At 40.5% G+C, this 23,031-nt stretch overlaps 1 protein-coding gene across 3 annotated transcripts in view; it reads right to left on the reverse strand.

Annotated features, from left to right (window-relative positions):
- Positions 1 to 23,031, reverse strand: part of Dab2 (DAB adaptor protein 2) — a 55,590-nt gene that overhangs the window by 22,344 nt on the left and 10,215 nt on the right. For all 3 annotated transcript variants that reach the window (XM_037209414.1, XM_028875592.2, XM_028875594.2), the window contains exons 2-3: positions 1,245 to 1,439; positions 143 to 282 (exon numbers count right to left, since the gene is read on the reverse strand). In XM_037209414.1, the coding sequence (XP_037065309.1) occupies positions 143 to 282; positions 1,245 to 1,335 (231 nt within the window). In that variant the 5' untranslated portion in view covers positions 1,336 to 1,439. The remainder of the gene's footprint in view (positions 1 to 142; positions 283 to 1,244; positions 1,440 to 23,031) is intronic.

Here is a 23,031-nt window from a genome sequence, read left to right on the forward strand (position 1 = left end):
ATTCAGAGAAACCATGGCTTCTCTGAAAAGAAAATGCTGGCAGATCAGTGTGTGAAGAGAAGAGCTTGTTTGACAGAAGCTAATAGAATTCCCACTTTTAGAGCCATGGCTGAGACAGCTGGGGGTTTCCTTCCCTCTTTACCTTGAGTTTCATCATAGAATCTTGGCTCATTTTGTCTCCTCTTGCATCAGGTACATCATCAATACCAATTAGCTTGGCCTTGTATTTCACACCATCACCTTTGAACCTGGCTAGCAGATACTCATCTGTCTTTTCAGAACCTGAGAAGTGAAAAGAAATGCAGTGTAAAGCTTATATTTAAATGGCACCCTTAGTTATGGCCACGTGTGCCCATTATCGCCCCAAATTGAATAGCATAAATCTTCATCATACCTTACTTGATCATACATGGAATTTTCCACTGTCTTGTTCTTACCTCTTTTGATTAAAGTCATTTTCCATAATATTTGATATAGAATTAAGAGTAAAAAGAAGAAAAAGAAAAACACAAAAAAAAACCACTTCCTCCGGATACAAAATGCAGATGAGAAATTCATAAGAACATGTGAATTGGGAATTGGGAACATTTTTCATCAAAGCTTTTTTAATGTTTTGAGTGAATTTTAGAAAATGGTGTATTCTTTTTAATAAAAGAAAAAAAAATAATAAGGTACCAAACAATTTTCTAACATTTCAACCCATCAAAAACCAAAGGCAAATTGAGGATAAACCCCATGGTTATAATTTGATAATTATCCCTTCTCTGTATTTTCGTTTCTCCTCTCAAAAGGCCAGGGCTGTCTCATTCCTAGAGCTGAAGGGCAGTAGCCTGAGCAAAGCCGGAAAGTCCATGGCATCCTCTCCAGCTCTGGCAGAGGAAGGGCTTGAGTACTATCTAGAAGAACTTAAAGCGTTTAATAAAAAACAAAGTTTCAATTTTTCAAAACCGGTGGTGCTAGTGAAACAAAGTGGTTAATAGGTTACCGAAAGATAATTACACAATGATAGTTAGGGTTGTATAATTAACCATGTATTTAAACTGAATAATTATTTAAAAAAACATATAATTAATAACAAAATGCTATGAAATATTCCTAACGGAACCTAAGCTGGTATACTCAGAGATGCAGAAACAAGCACTACACACGAGAAAAACCAGTCGCTTCTGCCAAAAGAAAAGTTCCCTTCTTAGATCGTGAGAGTGAGCTCACATGACAGCCAAACAACCCCCCCCCCCCCATACCTTTCTTCTTTTCCTTCTTGGATGGCGCTTTTGGTGCAGCCTGTTGGTCCGGCTGACCATTGGTCGTGCCTGTTTCTACTTCGTTAGACATGACGAGAAGGCAAGCAGAAAATCCAGCAGCAGCAGCCACTCACTAACACCACCGGACACTCCTTGATGCGCAGGTCTCAAATGGACATAACCCACGACACACACCTGTGGGTAGAGGAAAGGCTTAGTGAAGCGAAAATACAGCTAACCCAAACTCCAAGCCACCAAAGTCCACAGGGGCCAGTCTGTTGCCTATATACGCTCGTTAACTGCACGTGCTTGCCAATCCGTCTCTATCAGGCTGAACTCGGAAGGCAGGGTTGTTCCCTTTGAAGCTCCCCGGAATGCGAAAAGATTGTTTGGTAAATTTTTCTTCAAGCATTTGATTTCTGGTAGCCTTTAATGATTACCTAGCTCAGCAACTTGTGCTAGAACTTTGGCAGAAGAATCCAGTATCAAAGATAGGGATCGCAAACTGGTTAGCTTTCATAGCAAAATAGAAACATACCTGCTGAGCTCGATAAGATTGCATGATGTCTGAAAATGGATGTTACGAGTTTCAGTTATCTGCAAAACTGCTTAAAAGGGCTGTTGTGTTCCAGGGGTATAAAAGAATACTCACAACCTGGCTTGTATCCCCAGCAACCCCAAAGCAGAAAAGAGCAGAGTTATTACTTTATTGATAGATTTAAAAATCTATTATTAGGATTCTACATACGCTCTCCAAGGCTGTATAAGTACTGGAATTTAAATACCTCCATGGTGTGTGGTGGTGGTAGGAGGCAGGAGAGCTGGGAATCAACTTGATGATCAACATAAAGCAGACTCAGAAAGGTAAACATTGCATGTTCTCTCTCATATGTGGATATGACATATGAGTAGAATGGGGACTTTGGGGAAGGAAGAGGGAGGAAATGGGTTGTGGGAGGAGAAAGACAAAAGTCATATCTTTCTCTTGTATATGGAGTCTAGATTTAAATATATAGAGGTCTAGAGCATATATATGACATATATGAAAGCCCAAGGAGGAATATGTAAAAGAGAAAGGGAAGAGCTGACAGGAGAAGTCTGGGTGGGGGAAGGTAGTAGGAATAAGTATGAGCAAAGTACAATGATCTATACATATAAACATGTCATCATGAAACGCATTATTTCATATGCTCTTTGAAAAATTAGTAATATAAATAAATGACTTGCGTTTTTTCCATTGACACGCTAGTGTGTATCAAAGAGTTTAAGGGTGTCTCCTGTACAATTCATTGATTACATTAATAAACGCCTTTTCCCCCCTTTTTTTTCTGGAGCTGAGGACCTAACTCAGGGCCTTGTGCTTGCTAGGCAAGCACTCTACCACTGAGCTAAATCCCCAACCCAATAAACGCCTTTATGCTATTATTCAGCACCAGCATCTTCAAAACTGTTGTTCCCCGGGCTCTTAGAATGCCTCCCTATGTATTACAGTAGAGAAAGCAGCCATGGAAAGTACACAGGGGTAAACTAATACTTCAAAACGTTCTTTGACCACGTGGCATTCTGTTTCTATACCCTCCAGAGGAGCTGGAGAGGGTGAACATTCTAAAACTATAGAGCAAAGGCAGAGGAGAGCCACTCTGTTTTAGAAACTTACCATAAAATGATCTCGGGCTAGGACACTCCCCTTACTACAGAAGCTGTGGTGGTATTGTGTTCCCCAAAATATTGTGCACCCTAATAAACTTATCTGGGGTCAGAGAACAGAACAGCCACAAGATACAGAGGCTAGAAAATGGTGGCACTCATGCCTTTAATCCTAGCATTCCAGAGGCCGAAATCTGTCTGGATCTCTGTGAGTTCAAGGCCATTTTGGAAACAGCCAGGCGTGGTGACACTCGCCTTTAATCCCAAAACGTAAGCCTTTAATCCCAGGGAGTGATGGCAGAAAGCAGAAAGGTATATAAGGCGTGAAGACCAGAAACTAGAAGCTTTTGGCCTGGTTAAGCTTTTAGGCTTTTGAGCAGTAGTTCAGCTGAGATTCATTCTGGATGAGTTCTGAGAGGCTTCCAGTGTGAGGAAACAGGATCAGCTGAGGAACTGACAAGGTGAGGTAGCTGTGGCTTTTCTGCTTCTCTGATCTTCCAGCATTCACCCCAATACCTGGCTCCAGGTTTGTTTTTATTAATAAGAACTTTTAAGATTCCTGCTACAAGAAGCCTTCTTTCTGTACAATGTCTCCCATATATGGCAACACTATGGACCAAACCATGGGAATACATGCTGTTTCATAAACATGGAAGATAAAAACTAAGCCTTAAATTTTCTTGCTTAACTCTTAAAAATTCTCAACAGCCCTGGATTACAGCACTAATTCATCTTCCCACGGAAAACCAAGGCACAGACATTTTACTACCTGGCAAGTGACAGAACCAGTTTTCTATCCCACACAGTCTGGTTCTGTGTCAGAATTCCTTGACATCCCATTGACGAATCTTATCTTCGAAATCACATCCTCGTTACAAAGTGTGTTCCATTATATCTATGTAGTGGCCCACATATGCATGCCTAAGACTTAGTGGCCAGAGTCTTTGCAATCAAATGGAATTGTGCTGGATTTGGGAAGGGATCTAAATCCAATAACACAAGCCCTATTTTTAAAAGTAGAGTGAGGTTTGAGGGACAGAGACTCACAAAGCAGATGGGAATATAAATCCAAAAGAAGAACTTAGTTTGATGTGTTTGCCAACCAAGGAAGGCCAAGTAACAGCTAACATTCACCTGAAGCTGGGAGCGTGGCACAGCATGGGCTATATCTCAAAGCTTCCACAAACAACCAACTCTGTCATGTCCTGACTTCAGGCTTCCACCTTCAGAGGACTTTGTCAATAGGTTTCTCTTGCGTTAAGCCACCCACCCCATTGGTAACAACTTGATAACGCAGCCATGAATAGTGCACACGCCACCTATGATCTGTGTGCCGTTCTCGGTTTCTGTGGTTCTTGGTGACAAGATAAATGCTCCTCTTAGTCATAGTCAAAGCTCAAAGCAATTGTCTTCACTTCGGAGGATTTACTACAAATCAAGTAGACGCTTGCTTGTGCTAACAGTGTCGGGGTGAAACTAAGCCCCTATCTGAGCAGGCACACTGATGTCCATTCGCCCACATGGTCCTATTCTCTCCAGTGAGTGCCCAGCTCTGCTCAGAGAGCATCTTATAAATAAAGAAAGCACTTTAGTGCAAGCCAGTTGTCATATGATTATTTTCCTGTGATTCTTTCAAGATTAAACTTGTAAAACTAAAAGATTGCTGCTCTGGGCCCTTTCCTATTTCCCACCGCCCTCAATGGACTGTGCATCTCAACTCTCTTCTCAGAGTCACTTTGCTGAGGGTCCCCTGACACACCAATCACTTTGCTTCCCATCCATCTGAGTGGTCCTACTGCACACATCATACATCTATGTCTTTCTTAGAGCTCTGCCTCCTGGCTTGTGCTTATTTAATTAGGTTGCCATGGGATTTTTAAAGGATGAATTGAATGAATTGTCTCTAAATTTAAAAAAAAAAGCTGTAAAATTTCTTGGGGAAGTCCCCCTTTGAATTTAGGCAATGATCAGCATCAGCTATTTTCATTCCTTATGTAATGCTCTTGAATATGGTATTTCTGATCATCTTTACCCTCTGCTCTTTTCACACCTGGATGTGAGCCCCAAGTCCTGCTCACTGCTGGACCTGCATCCTGCTCCCTCAGGTACCTATTGTCTTTGGTCTTCCAGATCCTCTCTGAAACCCTCTTCTCTCCCTTATAAATATCCATGATCATCACATGGCTTCACACAGATCAACTTCATGCCTGTCTGTTAAATCCTCAGGATCACAATGTCTTTTAAAGGGAGACGATTCATTTGGCATGGGAAGTCATTCATATAGATGGTAGCCTGGCCTGTTGAATCAATGTAAATTCTCTTCCTTGCTTATCATGTCTGTGAATTTGGGTGTATTGCCAATTTCTAATTTCTCACAACTCTCTACCTTCCCTTTAGTTTATGTGGTTTTTGTTTTTAGAAATGTAATGAGAATTTTTTTCCCCTGAGGGCACTAAATTCTAGAGGGTAGCTAATGTAGCTCAGAGATACAGACCTTCTTCCAGGAGTAGATGGAAACCTATTTGGACTTGACAACTTCTCAGTGTATGATGAGGTGAGAAACTCTTCCTTTGCATGAGGAATTTCATTGGAAACATCTGTTCTATTGCTAGGGAGCAATTTAAAATACATCGAGGCATCTGTGTGGATGGTGAGTGGTAAATGGGGTAGCCTGTACCAGTTATTAAGGTGTCTCAGCTTCAAAACCTCCTGCTTCCATCCAGCTTTGCAATGTGTGGCTCAGTTCTCTGCAAACACTTCTGCTTTGCCAGCTGGTTGGTTGCACATGAGATCTGCCAATTGGAGATGCTAGCGAGATACTGCCAAGCTGAAAAAAGGACCAAATCTAGCTTTTCTACTTTCTTGGACTTCACATCTAGCTTCAACGTGTTTCTCTTGGATGTAGCAACCTCAGCTTTCACTGTTCTCTTCAGCTTCAGGGCTTCAGCTCTAGCTGAGCATCCTCCTCCTCAGGGGTCTGAGGAGCACTCCTCATACTCACATGCTTGTGTCTTCTCATTTTCTAATCAGCCTGAGGGTACCATCTCTTTTCTGCAATTTACTTCCTTAAAGAGAGTGGCTGTGGCCTGCGTTTATCATCTCAACTATTCTGATAACAACTTTATACCTATTTATACTTAACATTAAGTTTTCTTAACATGACTGATGTCGGCTGGACACCAACTGATACAATGGACACTAATTTTTCTTGACTTTATGGCTGAAGAACTATTTGATGTGATGGAGAAGAGTTTAATTAAGTACTCATAATTTTACACTTTAAAAAAACTGTATTGTTTGGGGTTTGTGGGCTGTATATCTGTATTTTAATATTTCTTATATTTTTGGTTGTGAGCCTAGCCTTTAACGGCTGAGCTATCCCTCCAGCCCTGTATTTTAATATTTCTGATTTTAATTTTCTTTTTCTTTCTTTTTTTTTCTTCTGAGACAGGGTTTCTCTGTGAAGCTTTGTGTCTTTTCTGGATCTTGCTCTATAGATCAGGTTGACCTCAAACTCACAGAGATCCCCCTGGCTCTGCCTCCTGAGTGCTGGGATTAAAGACATGCACCACCACTGCCCAGCTGATTTTAATTTTCTAAGCCAAGAACATGAACCCTAAGAATGTTCCCCAGAATAGAATGTATTTTATTCTTCTTATGATAGGTACCTAGAGCAACTGTGGGTTACCCTTCACATCTACCTTGCTCAGGTCAGTATGAAATTGAGTTCAACAGTGTTCATATGGACAGAAGAGGTAGGAGACATCAAACCAGATGGAATTACTGGCTAAGAAAGTATCATGAATGTCAGAGTTTAATGTCCACCACAGAAGCTACTGTCACATCCTCCAGTAGGATGTTGTTTCTGACAAGAAAAGGCTTTGCTAACACAAGGTTTTTAAAAAAGACTTAGCTCATTCAATTTAGCAATATTGACTCCAAAGTTTTAATATTTTAAAGAAATCTGAGAAGTGCCTGCCACAAAGCTCTTTGGTGCACCTAAGGGGAAGGGGACGGTGTCATAGCATGTGGGTAGAGTCATAATATACAAGATATACGAGAATATAACTCAAGGCCAGTGACCACATCAAGTGCTGGCTGCCTGGGTCAAAGAGAAAGGCCTGAAGGTGAGCAGGACTACTTGGCCATATGTTTTGATAAACAATTCCTTTTCTTTAGACAGCAGCAAAGACAAGTATTTGTGGAAAGGAGACACCGCGGATTGAACCTACATACACCAGGAAAGCGCTCCACTGATATTTCGCCCTTGCTCTCTGGTCCTTCCCACTGTACTATTTTGAGTCAAATTCTCACTAAGTTGCTCAAGCTGGCTTCAAAACACTCTGGGCTTTGAAATTGTCACCTTCCTGCTCCAAGGTTCCAAGGGTTGAGTTACAGGCTTGTGCCACCAAGCTTAGATAAAGCACAACTTTAAGGGCATTGCTATTGTTCTAAAGGCATTTGACTCCCTTTAATTATATATCCTTTACTGTTTAGAGATAAACAGTTACAGTAACCAAAGAGAAAGACAGGGAGGAAAAACTTTAAATTTCTGAAAGAAAATAGATGTGTGTGTTGGATTACACATACAGTCTTTCATTTACAGCACGATTCCACAGCTCTTATGATCAAGGAAGGAATACATTATTTAGGAACCACACATAATGGTCAGTAAAAGGCAAGGATTACAGATGAAATCTCAAAGATTTCATGGGTCATATCTAAACAGAGTTGATTTTTCTACTTCTCTAGAACAGGATGTTTCCTTTATTAGAAGATGGAAAATAGAAGTAAGATTATATATTTGGGGGAAAAAACTGAAGAATCTTAAGTTAGTCTCTATCTTGGGCTACTTGAGGCATTACCTAAGACAGAAAACAGGAAGAATGAAGATTTGCTGAGCCAATGAAATTAGCTTCCACTTGAGCGAAGACATCTAAGTTGGATTCTGAACTTCAAACACATCTCCCTGAAGGAATGTGGAAATGGCTTCCTTGCATGGCACCGAAGTCAGATGACTTTGGGGCTTGCAACATCTCCCTTGGTTTCTGAGAAGACTCTAAGACATGTACAACGGAAGGATGCATGAGTCATCTTTGAATGACCATGTCCTTGGCACTAATAAAAGTCAGCTATAGTTCGTTTTGTCCTTAAAGTGACTCATAGCATTTTGCAACCTGGAAAAGCCAGCATCGTGGGCAATAAGAGTTAGTCTAGGCTTTATAAGGCCAAGAAAATCCAATAGATACCTCCTTAGAGTTGCTTGCCTTTCCTGTCAGTAGGATTGTGCTGGTGTTTCATCAAAACTCCTTAATGATTGTGAGGTTCTGAAGCAACATTATGCCATAATTTTACAGGCCCTCTGACCTGTACCTCTAACCTACCTTCTTATTCTAATTATATAGAACAGACAGGAATTTTTGTTTCAAAGTGCTAGAATAACTTGAGTTAATGACTTGACAGTAGCCCCATTCCACACATAGAAGAGAATCTTATTTCAAAGTTCAGGGTAATATGGTATAAACACTTAATGCAGTCAGCACTCCATATTCATCTGTGGGTTCAAAAAATTGCTCATCAAAAATACCCAGAACAGCCGGGCAGTGATGGTGCATGCCTTTAATCCCAGCACTCGGGAGTCAGAGCCAGTCAGATCTCTGTGAGTTCGAGGCCAGCCTGGACTACAGAGTGAGTTCCAGGAAAGGCGCAAAGCTACAGAGAGAAACCCTGTCTCAAAAAACCAAAAATAAATGAATAAATAAATAAATAAATAAAAAATACCCAGAACAAATCATCTGCACAAACTGTAAAAAAATTATCATTTCCAAAATAAAACAGCATACTAAGTATTTGCTTAGTATTTGCATTCTATTAGGTATTATAAACACTTCAGAGATGATTTGAAATAATACTAGATGATTTGAAGTAAACAATGTACATAGGGTTTTGAACATCAAAGAATGTTTGGACTTGTGGGAGAAGGGAGGATACTGGAATCAAGCCATTGTGGATGCAGGGGAATGTCTGTCCACCAAGATCTTAAAACCTTTATCCTGAAAACTATATGAAAAGTACCTCTGCTTTAGGAATAATAAATGCACTCATTAACACAAAACCTAACCACGATAAGCTGATGAGTTCAAAAGTGAATTCTTTTTCCTCCTTATAACATGTGTTTCTTTTGTTATTTGCTGCTCTTAAATCCCACCAACCTTTAATCCATATTTTCAAAAATTTACAATCCCAAGGATGTTTTAACATATCAGTTATAATTTTCAAAAAGAGCAGCAAGAAGTAGACACAGTAAAGGGAAGTAAGGAGATTCAAGAAGAAAGCAACGTAAACGTCTTTGCTTCGAGTGCCTAGCACTTTGTACTGGAGGGGAATGTGCTTCCTTGATGACGCTCTGCCTGCTTCAGCTAGAGTACTGAACAGGATATGTGAAATATTAACCTGTAGGCCAGACCTTGAGACAAACGGGCAACAGATACCTTCTCTACTGTCTTTGAGGTAACCTCAGAGAAAACACATTGAGATACAGCTCTAAGTCTCACACTTGTTGAATGACTTCCTCCCCTAGGTGCCTCCATCTTCATGATTTTTAACCATCTACTCTGCAAAAGCCAATTGAGCAGAGAGTAAGATTTCTGTGAATCAGGGAAATGGCTCAGGGAAAGGCAGTTATTGGGAAAACCTGATGACCCAAATCCAGTCCCCACAACCCAGGTAAAAAAGTGAAAGGAGACAATGACTCCAAGGAGTTATTCTTTGCCACACATGCTGTTTGGCACACAGGCAACCAAACACACATCATACACACACATACATACAAGAACAAAAAATCAAGTTGCCAAAAGATTTTGGGTTATTAGACTATGTTAATCTACACTCAAAAAGAATCCCGGGGAGGCATTCTTGTAGATATTGACTACTGTAGGGACCCATACCTGTGCTAATATACAAGTTAGGCATTTCTGTATAGGTTAAGCATTTACAGTATTATGTCCTCTGGGAGTTGATGGTGTAAGTGAGACAGAGCCAGAATATAAAGCCTTGATCTAAGAGGGTTTCTTTATAGTTTATATTTGAACCAAGTCAAACTGAGGTTAAGTTGCCTAGACAGTCAATTTAGGGAAGAGGAGAGACAGCATCAGTTCAGAGTGTAAGATTCAAAGTCTCATCCACCTGGGGCTTTGTTTTTTAACTGTATGGCATTTTTTCCCACTGAGGCAGAAGAATTGCTGTGAGTCTGAGATCATCCTGGGCTACACGGTAAATACCAGGCCAGTCAGAGGCATATTGGAGCCTATTAAAAACTAGGAAATAGAAAAAAAAAAAAAAGGCAATGTTCAACAAATGCAGCTATGGCTAGGCACAGCCCAGGGTCTGAATGCCGTGTATTGTACAGTATTGTATGGTAGCCAACACAGCTTTTTTCCACAGCAGTGGTTCCAATGGTTAGTAACTCAAAACATGGAGAGAAGCATTTCAGTTAGTGATACAGGTCAAAAGGTGAGAGGATGTACCAAAGTGCAAGCCAGCCATCTCCTGCCTCTCTCTGGCTCAAGAGCCTACAAAAATTTATGTTCTCATGGGATATAGGGACAGGACTTATTCTGAGTGACTTCTGCCTAGCAGATTTTTTTTTAAAATAATTAGGAAATGGGGCAAAGAAAAAAGTAACAATTAAAAGCTGACTGGGATAGAGCTAGTACCAGGAAAAATCTAGTTTTAGTTCCCAGAATGCACTATTCCTAGAGAGTATAATGTATCTGTTTTGGGTTTGTTTTTTTTTGTTTTGTTTTGTTTTTTTTTTGAGACAGGGTTTCTCTGTGTAGCTTTGCGCCTTTCCTGGAACTCACTTTGTAGACCAGGCTGGCCTTGAACTCACAGAGATTCGCTTGGCTCTGCCTCTCGAGTGCTGGGATTAAAGGCGTGCGCCACCACCGCCCGGCTTTGTATCTGTTTTTAAACTTTTTTAAAAAGCAGACTGTGCAACGCTCACTAGGTGAAGACTCCACCAAGAAAGTCTTCCGGGACTCGGGGTGTAATGTATCTCAGTTGGAGAGTGCTGCTCGCATGCAAGTCCCTAGGGGCCAGCCACTGCACCACAACCAGCCCAAACCGCACCAAGCCGTTTAGCAGGCACACCAAGGAAAGAACAGGACAACAACTTAGCTAAGTCTTTCATAGTCTTGAAGCAAGACAGACAAAGAGTTTGAGGGTTTTGCACCATCTCATTCTACACTTTCCCCGGGCCATTGCCCATCCCCAGCCCAGGTAGCAGGAATCATACTTGGTCAAACTGGCCTTTGGATCTGGCTGTTTTGGCTAGGTCTGAGACACAACTCACAGATCAAAGACTTTAAATTTAGTTCTTAGTTCAGTACATTCTCTACTATGCAGTACCTTAGTGCTTTTATTTCTCTCTCTCTTCTCTCTCTCTCTTCTCTCTCTCTCTCTCTCTCTCTCTCTCTCTCTCTCTCTCAGCATGAAATGAAATCCTAGTTGTAGGATTGGTAAGTTTTAATATTTTTGGCTCATTTTGACCTTTCCTGACCACCCCTTACCCCCCCCCCCCTTTTCACTTTAAAAACAATTTTGTGTTAGCAATATCTCCCTTTCGAGCTGGAGGAAGTAATCATCATAATTGGTGTTTGGGAGGGCTAAGTTTTAAGGGAGCTTTGTGTACCCATATTAAGGTCCATTCTCTGGACTAGCCATGCCACCCAATTCACTGGGAGTGTCTGGAAAGTATTCACAGCTTAGACCAAAGTCTCAAGTTTATGATTAGTTTTCAAGTGTATTTTTTAGTCTACTGTTTCAGTACACTGATTGTTGTTTGCACACTTAAACTCTTATCCCCATTTGCATGGAAAAATCAGAACAAAGCAGTTTTACTAACCACAGTCTGCTCTAGTCCCTTGGGAAACCTGGATACAGTTTACTACACTTATATGAAACCAAGTGAGAAGGGCTGCTTCTCTGACTGAGATTCAAAGAAAGAGGGTAGTGGTGGAATATCCCTCTGGTTTTCTGCTCATGTGGAATGCTTTTAGTATGGACATTAAGTTAGCTGTTAGCAAGTATATCCACAGCCAGGTGAGGTGGCCCTGCCTATAACTCTAGCACTTGGCCAGTTGGGCTGGACTCCTTTGAGTTCGAGGCCAACCTGGACTATATAGTGAGAGCTTATCTCAAAAAAAAAAAAAAAAAAAAAAAAAAAAAAAAAAAAAAAACAACAACAACAACAACAAAAAAGCAGCACTTGGATACATGCATCTTAGCTTCAATATCTTGGCCAATCACTGTGGGAGAAGAAACATTCTTCCCCTCCCAAGTCCGGCCTCCTGTTGCTTAGGTGAAACAGGAAAACCGGAATCCAGCCTTGTCCTGTAATTCAATTCTACAAGGAGAAGGAAGTGGCATTGAAATTTTGGCTTATGGAAATCAGAGAGCTTCAAAAATCACCTTTGTCATTGCTTCAGGTTCCTAGCCCTGATCGTTTGGCCTCAGTTCTGTCAGAGGCGCCCCTACACCTAGGATGTGGATCAGGCACTCTGCAATCTCAAGTATGAGCATAGGGGAGCTCTCAATCTCCTGAACACGACACTGTACCAGAGCTGTGCCTCTGGGATTATTGGACACAGATTCCCCTAACAACGCAGTATTTATTTTCCTACATGTTATTGTCCCCCTTTGCACTTTATATCAGGAGCTATGCAGGTCAGTAAGGTAATCGCTGTGTCTTGGAGCTCAAAGGTGTAGAACTGCGAATGATCTTAAGCCACACCATTCCTTTATGTCTTCCATTTAGACATACAAACTCACTCACCGGACAAGCCCTGAGTGATCCCTACAAATTCTGAGGAAAGGATCATAAGGAAAGAATTCTATGATTCTGGGAGAAATGAGAGCTTGGGTTTTTGGGGAGATGGGGGTTCAACACAGACTGCTCTTCTTTGTGTATTTTGAACTTTGGAGCTGGGAACTTGAAGAGCAAGTTTGGAACCTTGAGCCAAAGCATTTCTGGGAATAGGCCAATGGGTTAAAGTAGTCTGACTCAGGTAGGGGATAGGGAAGGAAGAGTTCCTTTGGGGTCGACGGTGAGCAGGGAAGACCTGGCTCAAGTGTCAGGCTTCTCTAACCCCAGTGAAATGGGACTTTAGTACTTTGAGCCTCTGATATAGTCCCTCATGGGTAGGAAGCACTGTGTACAGTGATGTTTGACCAGAAAACCCATGGGAACATACCAGAATGCTCTGAGTCCTTCTCCTACCCGCTGTGAAGCTATTGCAGAACAAGCAACAGCGTACCTACCTCTGTCACTTGAATGCTTTCTTTGGAGAATAAAAGCCTAGCCAAGTCCCTTGTAGTCGGTAGCCATGATAGGATTCGAGACACTACGCCACAGTGACCACAGTAGAAGTGACATCAACCCATATTAGACAGGATGATTTGAAGAAGTAAAAGTTCATGGAAAATTGGGATGGGTGAGTTAAACCAACATTAAAAACATTGATTTAGACCAACTCTGTTGTGTAGTGCATGCCTATAATTCAAGATCTTGGGAGGCTGAGTCAGGATTTTTGAGTTGGAAGCCAGTTTGGGCTACATAGTGAAACTCCATCTCAAAGTAAAAAACAAACAAATAAAAAGCCCACTACTAATAAAAAGAATTTCAACAGAAAAATTCCATCTTGTGTCATCAGATGGGAATATTGCTTCTTTATCTGTTATCCTCATTCTAAATCCTGGCAGAAAGTTTTCTAATGAGTGAACAACTTATATAAAGACTTTTAATGCTTTCCTACTTTTTAAAAATTTAGCTATTAACACGCACATTTTAGAATCTATCACAGGGCTTTGGGGCAGTAATTTGAATAACATCTCATGGATCGATTAAAAACCACAGGGAACACATAAAACACTTTACATTTGACATCTAAATATAACAAGGATGTTATGTGTGAACTTTGAAAGACTTCTCTTTGCAACTGACAGAGACTGCTACCAAAACCCACAACCAATCAAAATGCAGAGATGTGGAGCTCAGTTACAGTGGATTATGTCTACAGAACACTCCCACACCTAAGACTCAGGGAACATTGAGGAAGAGGGGGCAGGATGACTGGAAGAGCTGAAGAATCAGGGAGATTGTTTCTCCTAGTAACATCTATCAACAGAGCGTCACCGACATGGCAGCCCAAGCTTGAGCTGAACAAGGAAGACACCAACAAACACGCCCAACTGCAGCGGGTTGGGGGAAGCCCACGAGGCCTCAACCCTACACAAAGAATTACAGCAACCAAGTAAAACTAGGAGCTAGAGGGGTAAATCCCCAGGGATGAACACACCAATTTGTTGTCCATTGCCAAATGGTCAATCCTGAAAGTATACATATTAAGTAGCATTATATAGACTCAATGGGTTATATCAGGAATCTGTATGTATTTACAAATACATATATGGATGCAATAACAATTGATTAAAAAAAAAAAGAGGCCATGAATTTGAAGGAGAGTGGGCAGGGGTATATGGAGGAAAGAAAGGGAATTAAATTGCAGCATCGAAAATTTAAAAAACAGGGGCCTGGAGAGATGGCTCAGCAGTTAAGAGCCCTGGCTGCTCTTCCAGAGGTCCTGAGTTCAATTCCCAGCAACCATATGGTGGCTAACAACCATTCATAGTGAAATCCAGCATCCTTTTTGGTCTGCAGGCATACATGCAGGCAGAACACTGTATACATAATAAATAAATAATTTTTATAAAAAACTAAATGAAACTGAAGAGTCAGATGAGGAAAAAGACTCAGCCATATAACTTTTAGATTTCTGGGAGTAAATAAGAGTATTTGCATTTTTTTCCTCACAGTCCTCTTGAATACTTAGCATTTCACGGTTTCTGTGGCTATCCTTCCTAAGTTAGGTGAGATGATTCTGCCAAAGCTCATTTTCCTAGCTCCCAGCTAGTTTTTAAATGAAATCATATTAAAGAAACTTAGGAGTTTGTTTTCAAGGTTATCCAAGGTGTATTTGTCCATTCCCATAAGAAATAGCCTGGAAGGACATGCAGCCCATCTGTCTGGATCTAAGGATACAATCAATATATCTCTGGACATTCTCCTATGATGTGTGGGCACACAATCCTAGTAAACACATTTCACTCTTTATTTAAGTTCCATTAGTCATCCTGTAACTCTACCCAATGTTAGGAGTTAAAGAAAGCATGCTATTTATAAGGATCTATTTGTATTTGAAACCTTAGGTTATAAATGCAGAGCCACACACACCAGCAGAATTATATTATGATCTTATAACCGCACCAGGGTGCTTTAAAAGAGGAAAGTAATCTTAAGCTTTTCCTCTTCTACAAACCAGTGCAAGAAGAAATACTGCCTGATATTTGGTTTCTTTCTGGCTGAATGATATAAATCCCAGTGAGATTTTACATCCCAGGCAGAGCCCCACATTCACATAATCCAGAAAGCCAAGGCTTGAGTGTGGCTCCACCTTTCTGCAACTCAGGTTTCAGACACATGCTGAGTTTTTAAGATTTTTAAAGGAAGAAGGATCCAGCTGCCTTGCCACATCAGTGCAGAGCAGTCAAGTTGGGATGTGTGCAGCAGTTGTTTGTAGTCAGTGGAACTAACTTGTGTGTCTGCTACAGTTTTATGTCTAGACCAGGCTTCTGGAAGAAGGCAGCATTAAACTTCTGTAGACTTAACCCAAGACTGGTTTAAGTGCTGTGATTCTGACAAACCATCTCCGGGTTCTAGGTGGCCTCCTTGGTAGAATATGCCCTTTGTTTTGGTATTCAGTCTACCCTGAGGGCTGGCAATAACCTCCCATGAGAAATTTACCCTGCCCACATTTCCTTGTTTGATACAATCTATTCTAGTTGGGTAAGATTTTGCCAACAAGGCATTAGCTTCATCTCCAAGAATACTGGTGACTATGCTCTAACTTCAATGGTTAATAATAGTTTTTAAAAATTAACCTAATGAAAAAAAAATTAACTTACTGTTTACTGTCATCTTGTGTGCTCAGAATATTAAATATCACTTTAAAGATGGTTCGTAATGATTCAGCTGATTTTTATTTAGAGCAAATTGTGTTGCTTTGAAGTAAAATGAATGAAGGGGTCATTAAAAAATATCTAGAAGCTGAGGGTGTTGGTGTACACCTTTAGTTCTAGATTCTTTGGGGGCCAAGACAAGAGGATTATTTGAGCCAAAGGTTGGAGATCAGCTTGGGCAAGAGAGATTTCATCTCAATAAGACAAAATGAAACAAAATAACAAGGGACTCTCCATTTATTTGTTGAATGTTAGTTTATAGAGGAACCAAGGAACCTAGAACCCCAATCCTCTCTCTTATTATATTAATGCCAGTGTCCTAGCATATTTAAGGTTAGGAAGCTTCCACAATACTGCCTAAAGATTCAAGAGAACGCTCACCAATGAATAAGAATATGCAGGCTCATTTGATACACCTTGACTCCTGGCCAAATTAGGTTGGTCACTAGATAAGAAATGCCTGGTAATGCTGGGCAGTGGTGGCGCACGCCTTTAATCCCATCACTTGGGAGGCAGAGCTAGGCGGATCTCTGTGAGTTTGAGGCCAGCCTGGTCTAAAGAACAAGATTCAGGACAGGCATCAAAACTACACAGAGAAACCCTGTCTCGAAAAAACAAAACAAAACAAAACAAAAACAAAAACAAAAAAAAAAGAAAGAAAAAGAAAAAGAAAAGAAAAAAAATGCCTGGTAATTTCAGGTTCTGGGAGAGGTTTTAGTATAAAAACTTGCTTCTTGACACAATATACTAATATTAACCCAGTCTTGAAATTTTAGAATATATGATACAAAAGTGTCCTGAAATAGCTAGCCTATCTCCTTTAAATTGTGCTTTTGGTTATCTAAACAAAATAATAAACTACTGCAAGAATGACTACAAGATGAACTATAAGGTGGCATATAAACACAATTAGGAAATGTAGAAAGGTGATTAAAGGGACCCTAAGAAGGAATGACTTTAGGACAGCCATACCTGTGAGGTTCTAATCATTAAAACAATGGGCTTCCTCTAAAATAGCCTTCAGGGATCCAATTTCTATATCACCTTAGGCCAGCTGGTTGCATAATCTCAACAAGAAGGAGGGGAATGTATGGAAGTATTTCTGAGAACTAAGATGTCCCAGGAAATGAAGGCAGAGCTCAGCGGCTTTCTTTTCTGGTTGTAAATTTCTAAGAACCTTAAGAATTACCTTATTCTGTACAAATTTCAAAAAGTTTATTCCAGAGTTCAGCAATAGGCTGAATATATACATATGTATGTATATACACACATAGGACTATACATATGTATATTCATTCTTTGATCAACATATTAAGTCATGTTACGTCCATATCTTCTAGCAGTGTAATTATTCCAGAGTTGAGGAGGAAAGAGATTTTTTTTCAGCCAGTTGTACAAAAACAGTTTATCTGCTGGGTGTGGTGGCATATGCCTTTCTTTAATCCCAGCACTTGGAAGACAGAGGCAGGCAGAGCTATGAGTTCCAGGCCAACTAGGGCTTCACAGTGAGACTCTCTCAAAGCAAAATGAAACAAACAGAATAACCAAAACAACAACAGAACACACACACACACACACACACACACACACACACACACACACACACACACACACACAAACGACATAGCCCTGTGCTTTTCTGTAATAAGCAGATGGGGTAAAGTGCTTCTTTCTCTGGGCTGTTGAATGCTTACCCTTCCGACAGGGTTTGTTATCTCCTTGGGATCCCAGGAACTAACCATGGGGGTCTACTTAGTGTATAGTTTCTGTACAAGATGAACTGATAAGAGTGCCTCTATTGAAGGCCTCTTTGCTGGGATTCAACTGAGACCTCTTAGCCACTGATGATCTAGATATCCCTGTTTATGTTGAACTAAAAGGGCTTCTGGTTTGAGCACACAGGAATGCCAACTTCAGTGAGTCACTTTTAATTGGTTAGTAAAAAATGCAGTGTTTAAACAAATGTTCATTAGCCTGAATGCTCTTTCAATGCACTCTCCTCTGCTCTTTGAATTTCTAATGACAAGTTGTAAGATTCTATACCTGTTAAGCAAATAGTACTTCCAAATTTACACAGACACACACACACAAAAAAATGGGGAGTGAGGTGGAATCATGGATTAGACTGGGGTTCCATGTGTAGCCTTTCTTCATGGTTCCTCTTAAGCTCACCAATTCAAAGTAACTTGAGTTGATCTGCAAGTATTAGCTGAAGTCTTCTCTCCATGGTAGCATCTGATTTGCCTCCTTTTTTTTTTTGGTTTTTCGAGACAGGGTTTCTCTGTGTAGCTTTGCGCCTTTCCTAGAACTCACTTGGTAGCCCAGGCTGGCCTCGAACTCACAGAGATCCTCCTGCCTCTGCCTCCCAAGTGCTGGGATTAAAGGCGTGCACCACCACCGCCCGGCTGCCTCCTTTTTTTGTAGGCACTTTTAGTATCAAAGAATGCAATTCCATGATTTGTTGTTTCCTTAGCTGAACTCTATAGCCCTATTCAATGAGAAATCTCATTTGAAAGTTATTATTAAGTCCCTAATCCAATCTTTATTAAAAAAAGGCTCAAAATTATAGAGAAGGAAGTCAAGGCAGATTCTCCAAGGTTGTGATGGAACTTTCCAAACTCCACAGAAACTTTGAGTGAAATTTGAAATTTGGTGAATGTTTACAGTTACTGTGCTAGCTAACAATGTCTTTGGTAAGTTACATTTTGTAGAAACATGAAATAATTAGCTCCACCAGGAAAAGTAGAGAAAGAAACTAAGTTTGCTTTGTCCTTCTAAAACAAGCAAAATTCTAATTTCAAGAAAATTACTAGACATGGATATGAATAAAGCTTCTTTCTTGGAATCAGTCTCTCTCAGTTTGGGGTTCTCCACCCTAAATTCCATTCTACACCTACTCTTTGATCTAAGAAATTTCCTTAGGAGAGAAAAATAGTTGGTCATGTACTTGCCTAGCATGCATAAGTTCCTGTGTTCAGTCAGTAGCATTAGTAAAGCAGAGTGGCAGTGGACATCTGTACTCCTACTCTCTCTCTAGAGGGATGATCAGAAGTTTAACAGCTGCTGGGCATGGCGATGCATGCCTTTAATCCCAGCACTCACGAGGCATAGGCAGGTGGATCTCTGAGTTTGAGGCCAGCCTGGTCTACAAAGTGAGTTCCAGGACAGCCAGGACTGTTACACAGAAAAACCCTGTCTCCAAACAAACAGAAGAAGAAGCAGAGGAGGAGGAAGATGAAGGAAGATGAAGAAAAAGAAGCTCAACAGCCTTCTCAGCTACATAGTGACTTTGAGACCAGTCAGAGCTACATACAACCCTGTTTAAATAGCGGGTGCATCCCTTTGAATATACCTCTGGTACATACCAGAAAGGCAAATCATATAATTAATCTGTATTCCTACTGTGTAGTTGGAATTCTCCTAGAGCTTGGGTATATACATGGGCAAAATATAAATCTCTTTCCTCACAAGTCTACACTATTGCAGAAGGAAAAACAAAAGTAAATGTAGTATAGGTTTTCTGAAGGGGATAAATGTTCTGTTAAGGAAAAGCAGACCAGCCCAGGAACTTTGCAGAGCATCTCTGGGGATAGTTTGGAAGTATCAAATGTTCCCTACATACCAGACAATTCTCATGCAATCTTTGGTATTGTTATTCCTAGTTGATGGGAAAAGATGACTTGCAAGAATTAAGCATCTTTGCTTCTGATGCTTTTACCTCAACCTTTGCCTTGGAGCAACACAGACAAAAGAAAGGATTAAGCCAGACCCACCCCCACACCCCAAGGATGGGTGCAACTTGTACAGAAAATCTATCTGGGAAAGAAGAATTCTCAGCAAGGAATAAAGAGTATTTATATCAGCTGAGCAAGGATACAGGACTGGGTGCCCATGATGGCAGGGGAAAGGTTGAGAGTCAGGTCAAGCTGGATTATGGTGAGTTTACTGCACGGCACTTTATTTTGTCTAGACAGTACTGGGGAGACTGAGGTTGAGTGATGGCGTCTAGGTTGGGGTAGTGACAAATCTGAGTACTCGTAGTGAGGCATCAAAGAGTCAGATAGCTTTGTAGTATGATAGCTTCGTGGATGTGTCACTTTGAGTGATTCAACACTGCCGGTTTCTTTTATTTAAATACTTGACTAATCTTCTGGGAAGAAGCCTTTTCACCGAAAGGTTAAGGTCTAACAATCTCAAATGTCAGATTCAAGGTCATCCCTTCCAGATGAGCAATGATGCCAGTGACCCCCAAACTTCAAATAAACTGCGTCCTAAATGTGGCTTTCATAAAAGCCAAAGGCCATTATATATTATGCCCTTTGTTCTATGACCCAGCTTATCTTAAAAAGAAGTCTCCTTAATGCCTATTTTAGAAATGAAATGACATTTGAAGTGTCAACCTAGGAAACAAAGCAAGGACATCTTTTGTCAAAGGCAGCTATGGACCAAAATAACGACATCACTGTGACTTATTCAAAGTAGTATGTTTTCCCATTCTGTGTTTCTTATGTAACTATTGAGAATCTAGAAACATCAGTACTGAGGAAAGGTTGGTAAGGAAGGCAGGCCATTGCTAGTTCTTACATAGTTAGAATGTGACATCGGGGTGGCACGTGCTTTTATTTTTAAAACTGTAATTCCTGGGGATGTGTTAATGTATCAGATAGCAATATTTAAAATTCTGGCACAACTTGGAGCATTGAAATGATGGAGCACATACTTAGGATGCCAGTGTGCATGAGGGACTGGGATTGCTCTTTAGCACCCAAGAAAGACAATTAGGTAAGTCTCTTAGGGTTCAGTGACACCCGCCAAGAGCATCTGGATGTGTTTAGAGCAGTACCCATAGCCAGCCTGCAACAATGTCATCTTGGACACCAGTTAACTGATGCCTATCTAAAGCTGCTAGGAAAAGCTTATTTTTTAAATTTATTTTATTCTGATTTATTTGTATGTCCTATGTGTGTGCATGAGTTTGAACACGTGTGTGCAAATGCCTGGGGAAGCCAGAAGGACACATAGGATTGGTTCACTGGAGTTACAGGTGTTCCTGAGTTGCTGGATATGGCTGCCAGGGTCTGAACTTCAGTTGAATAAGCAAGTATCTTAACTGCTGAGCAGTAAGTTTTGAATCAAATAATTCAACGTTGAAAAATTGCTTTGATGGTGGGGTTTTGAAGCTGGTTAGGCTATGACCTGTTCTTGGTTCTCAGCTATGTTCTTGCACACACCCTGGGAGCAGTGTGGAGAGTAATGAGCTGGCAGTCCAGTGCCATCAGCATTTTAGAAAGGCTGGAGGAAACTGCATCTTAAATCACAGTCCAGCTGCACAAGCAAAGTTTAAAAATTAAATTTCCCACTGGGTGTGGCGGCTTATGTCTCAAATCCCAACAACGAGCTGGGTGGGACCAGCTAAGGCAGAAAAAGGACAGCTTGGACTACATAGTAATTTCCAGACCATCCTGAGCTAAGGCACCAGACCCTGTCTCAAAAAAAAAACGCAAAGAAAAACAAAATAAATAAATTTAAGTTTCTCTCATTTGGGCAGAAATTATGTTAAGTCAAAGCAGTTATTGGCCCTGACCTTTAGGCCATCTATATTTAATTTTAATTGGCTATTTAATAAACAGTTTGGTGGACATATATGTTTTGAAACAAAGGGAGAATGAAAAGCTATCATTGGATGGAACTTTAGCCTCGAAACCATAAAATGTAACTGTTATTAGCCGGAGGTTACATCTACCAGGTAAAGCAGGCCTTGGAGTGGTAACGGGTACTCCAATGATAGAAGTTAAACCAGTGAGTTAGAAATATCACATCATCTGGAGAATTTTAGTAACATCTTGTTGTCTTTCTCAGGACCTAAGTAGATATAAACGAGGGGCGCATGTGGATCGTCCTCATTAGAAATTACCAAAGTTAAAACAGGGATCAGAATTGTTGTACTTGTACTAATAGATAAAGATAAGCTAAAAATTCCCTGCTATGCTCAGTCTATAGCAAATTACAAGTAAGTCATAAATGAGAGGGGCTTGAGTTACTTACTCTACTGGCCATCAAGCTATTTATTGAATACTTCCTATGTGCCAAGCATTGTAGTATGCCAGGTATACAATGGCAAAGAAGACATGGTCTTTACTCTTAAGGTATTTGTAGCATAGGACAGGAAAATGCTCATTAGAATTGATGCTAAAACCAGGTAGTGGTGGCACACGCCTTTAATCCCAGCACTTGAGAGGCAGAGGCAGGTGGATCTCTGTGAGTTCGAGGCCAGCCTGGTCTACAAAGCAAGTTCCAGGATAGCCAGAGCTGCACAGAGGAAATCCTGTCTTGTAAAAAAAAAAAAAAGAATTGATGCTAAATGTTTGGAGATGTTTCTAGTTAGCATGGAAATCTTTGCTATCAACATCTAGTAAGAAAAAAATGTAATACTACTTCAAGAAATTCTATATGAATTGATCTCTTATTGATATGAATAATGGTACAAGACCCCATTAATATATAGACTGTCTCTTCAACAATTTTCGAATCTCCTGTAGTCATATTGCAATCTCAAGGAACACCTTTGTGGCAATGACCTCTGGAAGGAAGAACTGTGCAAGACAGGGTCATTAAGAGTATCTGTGGTGTTTTCTGTAAAATTAACTTAAAATCTAAAGTTCTGACTCATAGCTAACTTTGTAAACAAGCAGAAGGAAACGTTACATTCATCTGGCAATCAGTTTCACCACTGGAGAAACATGAATGACTCAGAGGAGATACTAAACATGTTAATGGATCCTAAAGTCTTGAGAAAGTCATTTTTGTATGAGGCAAACTCCTCATTTAAATGAAACAGCTATCAGAAAAATGTAACTTTCTCTCCCTTCCACTCCCCGAGCTAGCTTTGGTTAAAGGGCACTACCTAGTTACAAAAGCATTAACCTTATGTTATGACAATCTTTATCAAGAAAGTAGTCTACCATGGCACCTCATAGAAGCTTCCCCCAGATGCTGGCTGCAGGAAGCCTCTGCATCCAGACTCTTAAACAGAACATGACTGCATCCATTATTCTATATTAGA

Source organism: Peromyscus leucopus, chromosome 11 (genome assembly GCF_004664715.2).
Source record: "Peromyscus leucopus breed LL Stock chromosome 11, UCI_PerLeu_2.1, whole genome shotgun sequence".
NCBI lineage: Eukaryota > Metazoa > Chordata > Mammalia > Rodentia > Cricetidae > Peromyscus > Peromyscus leucopus.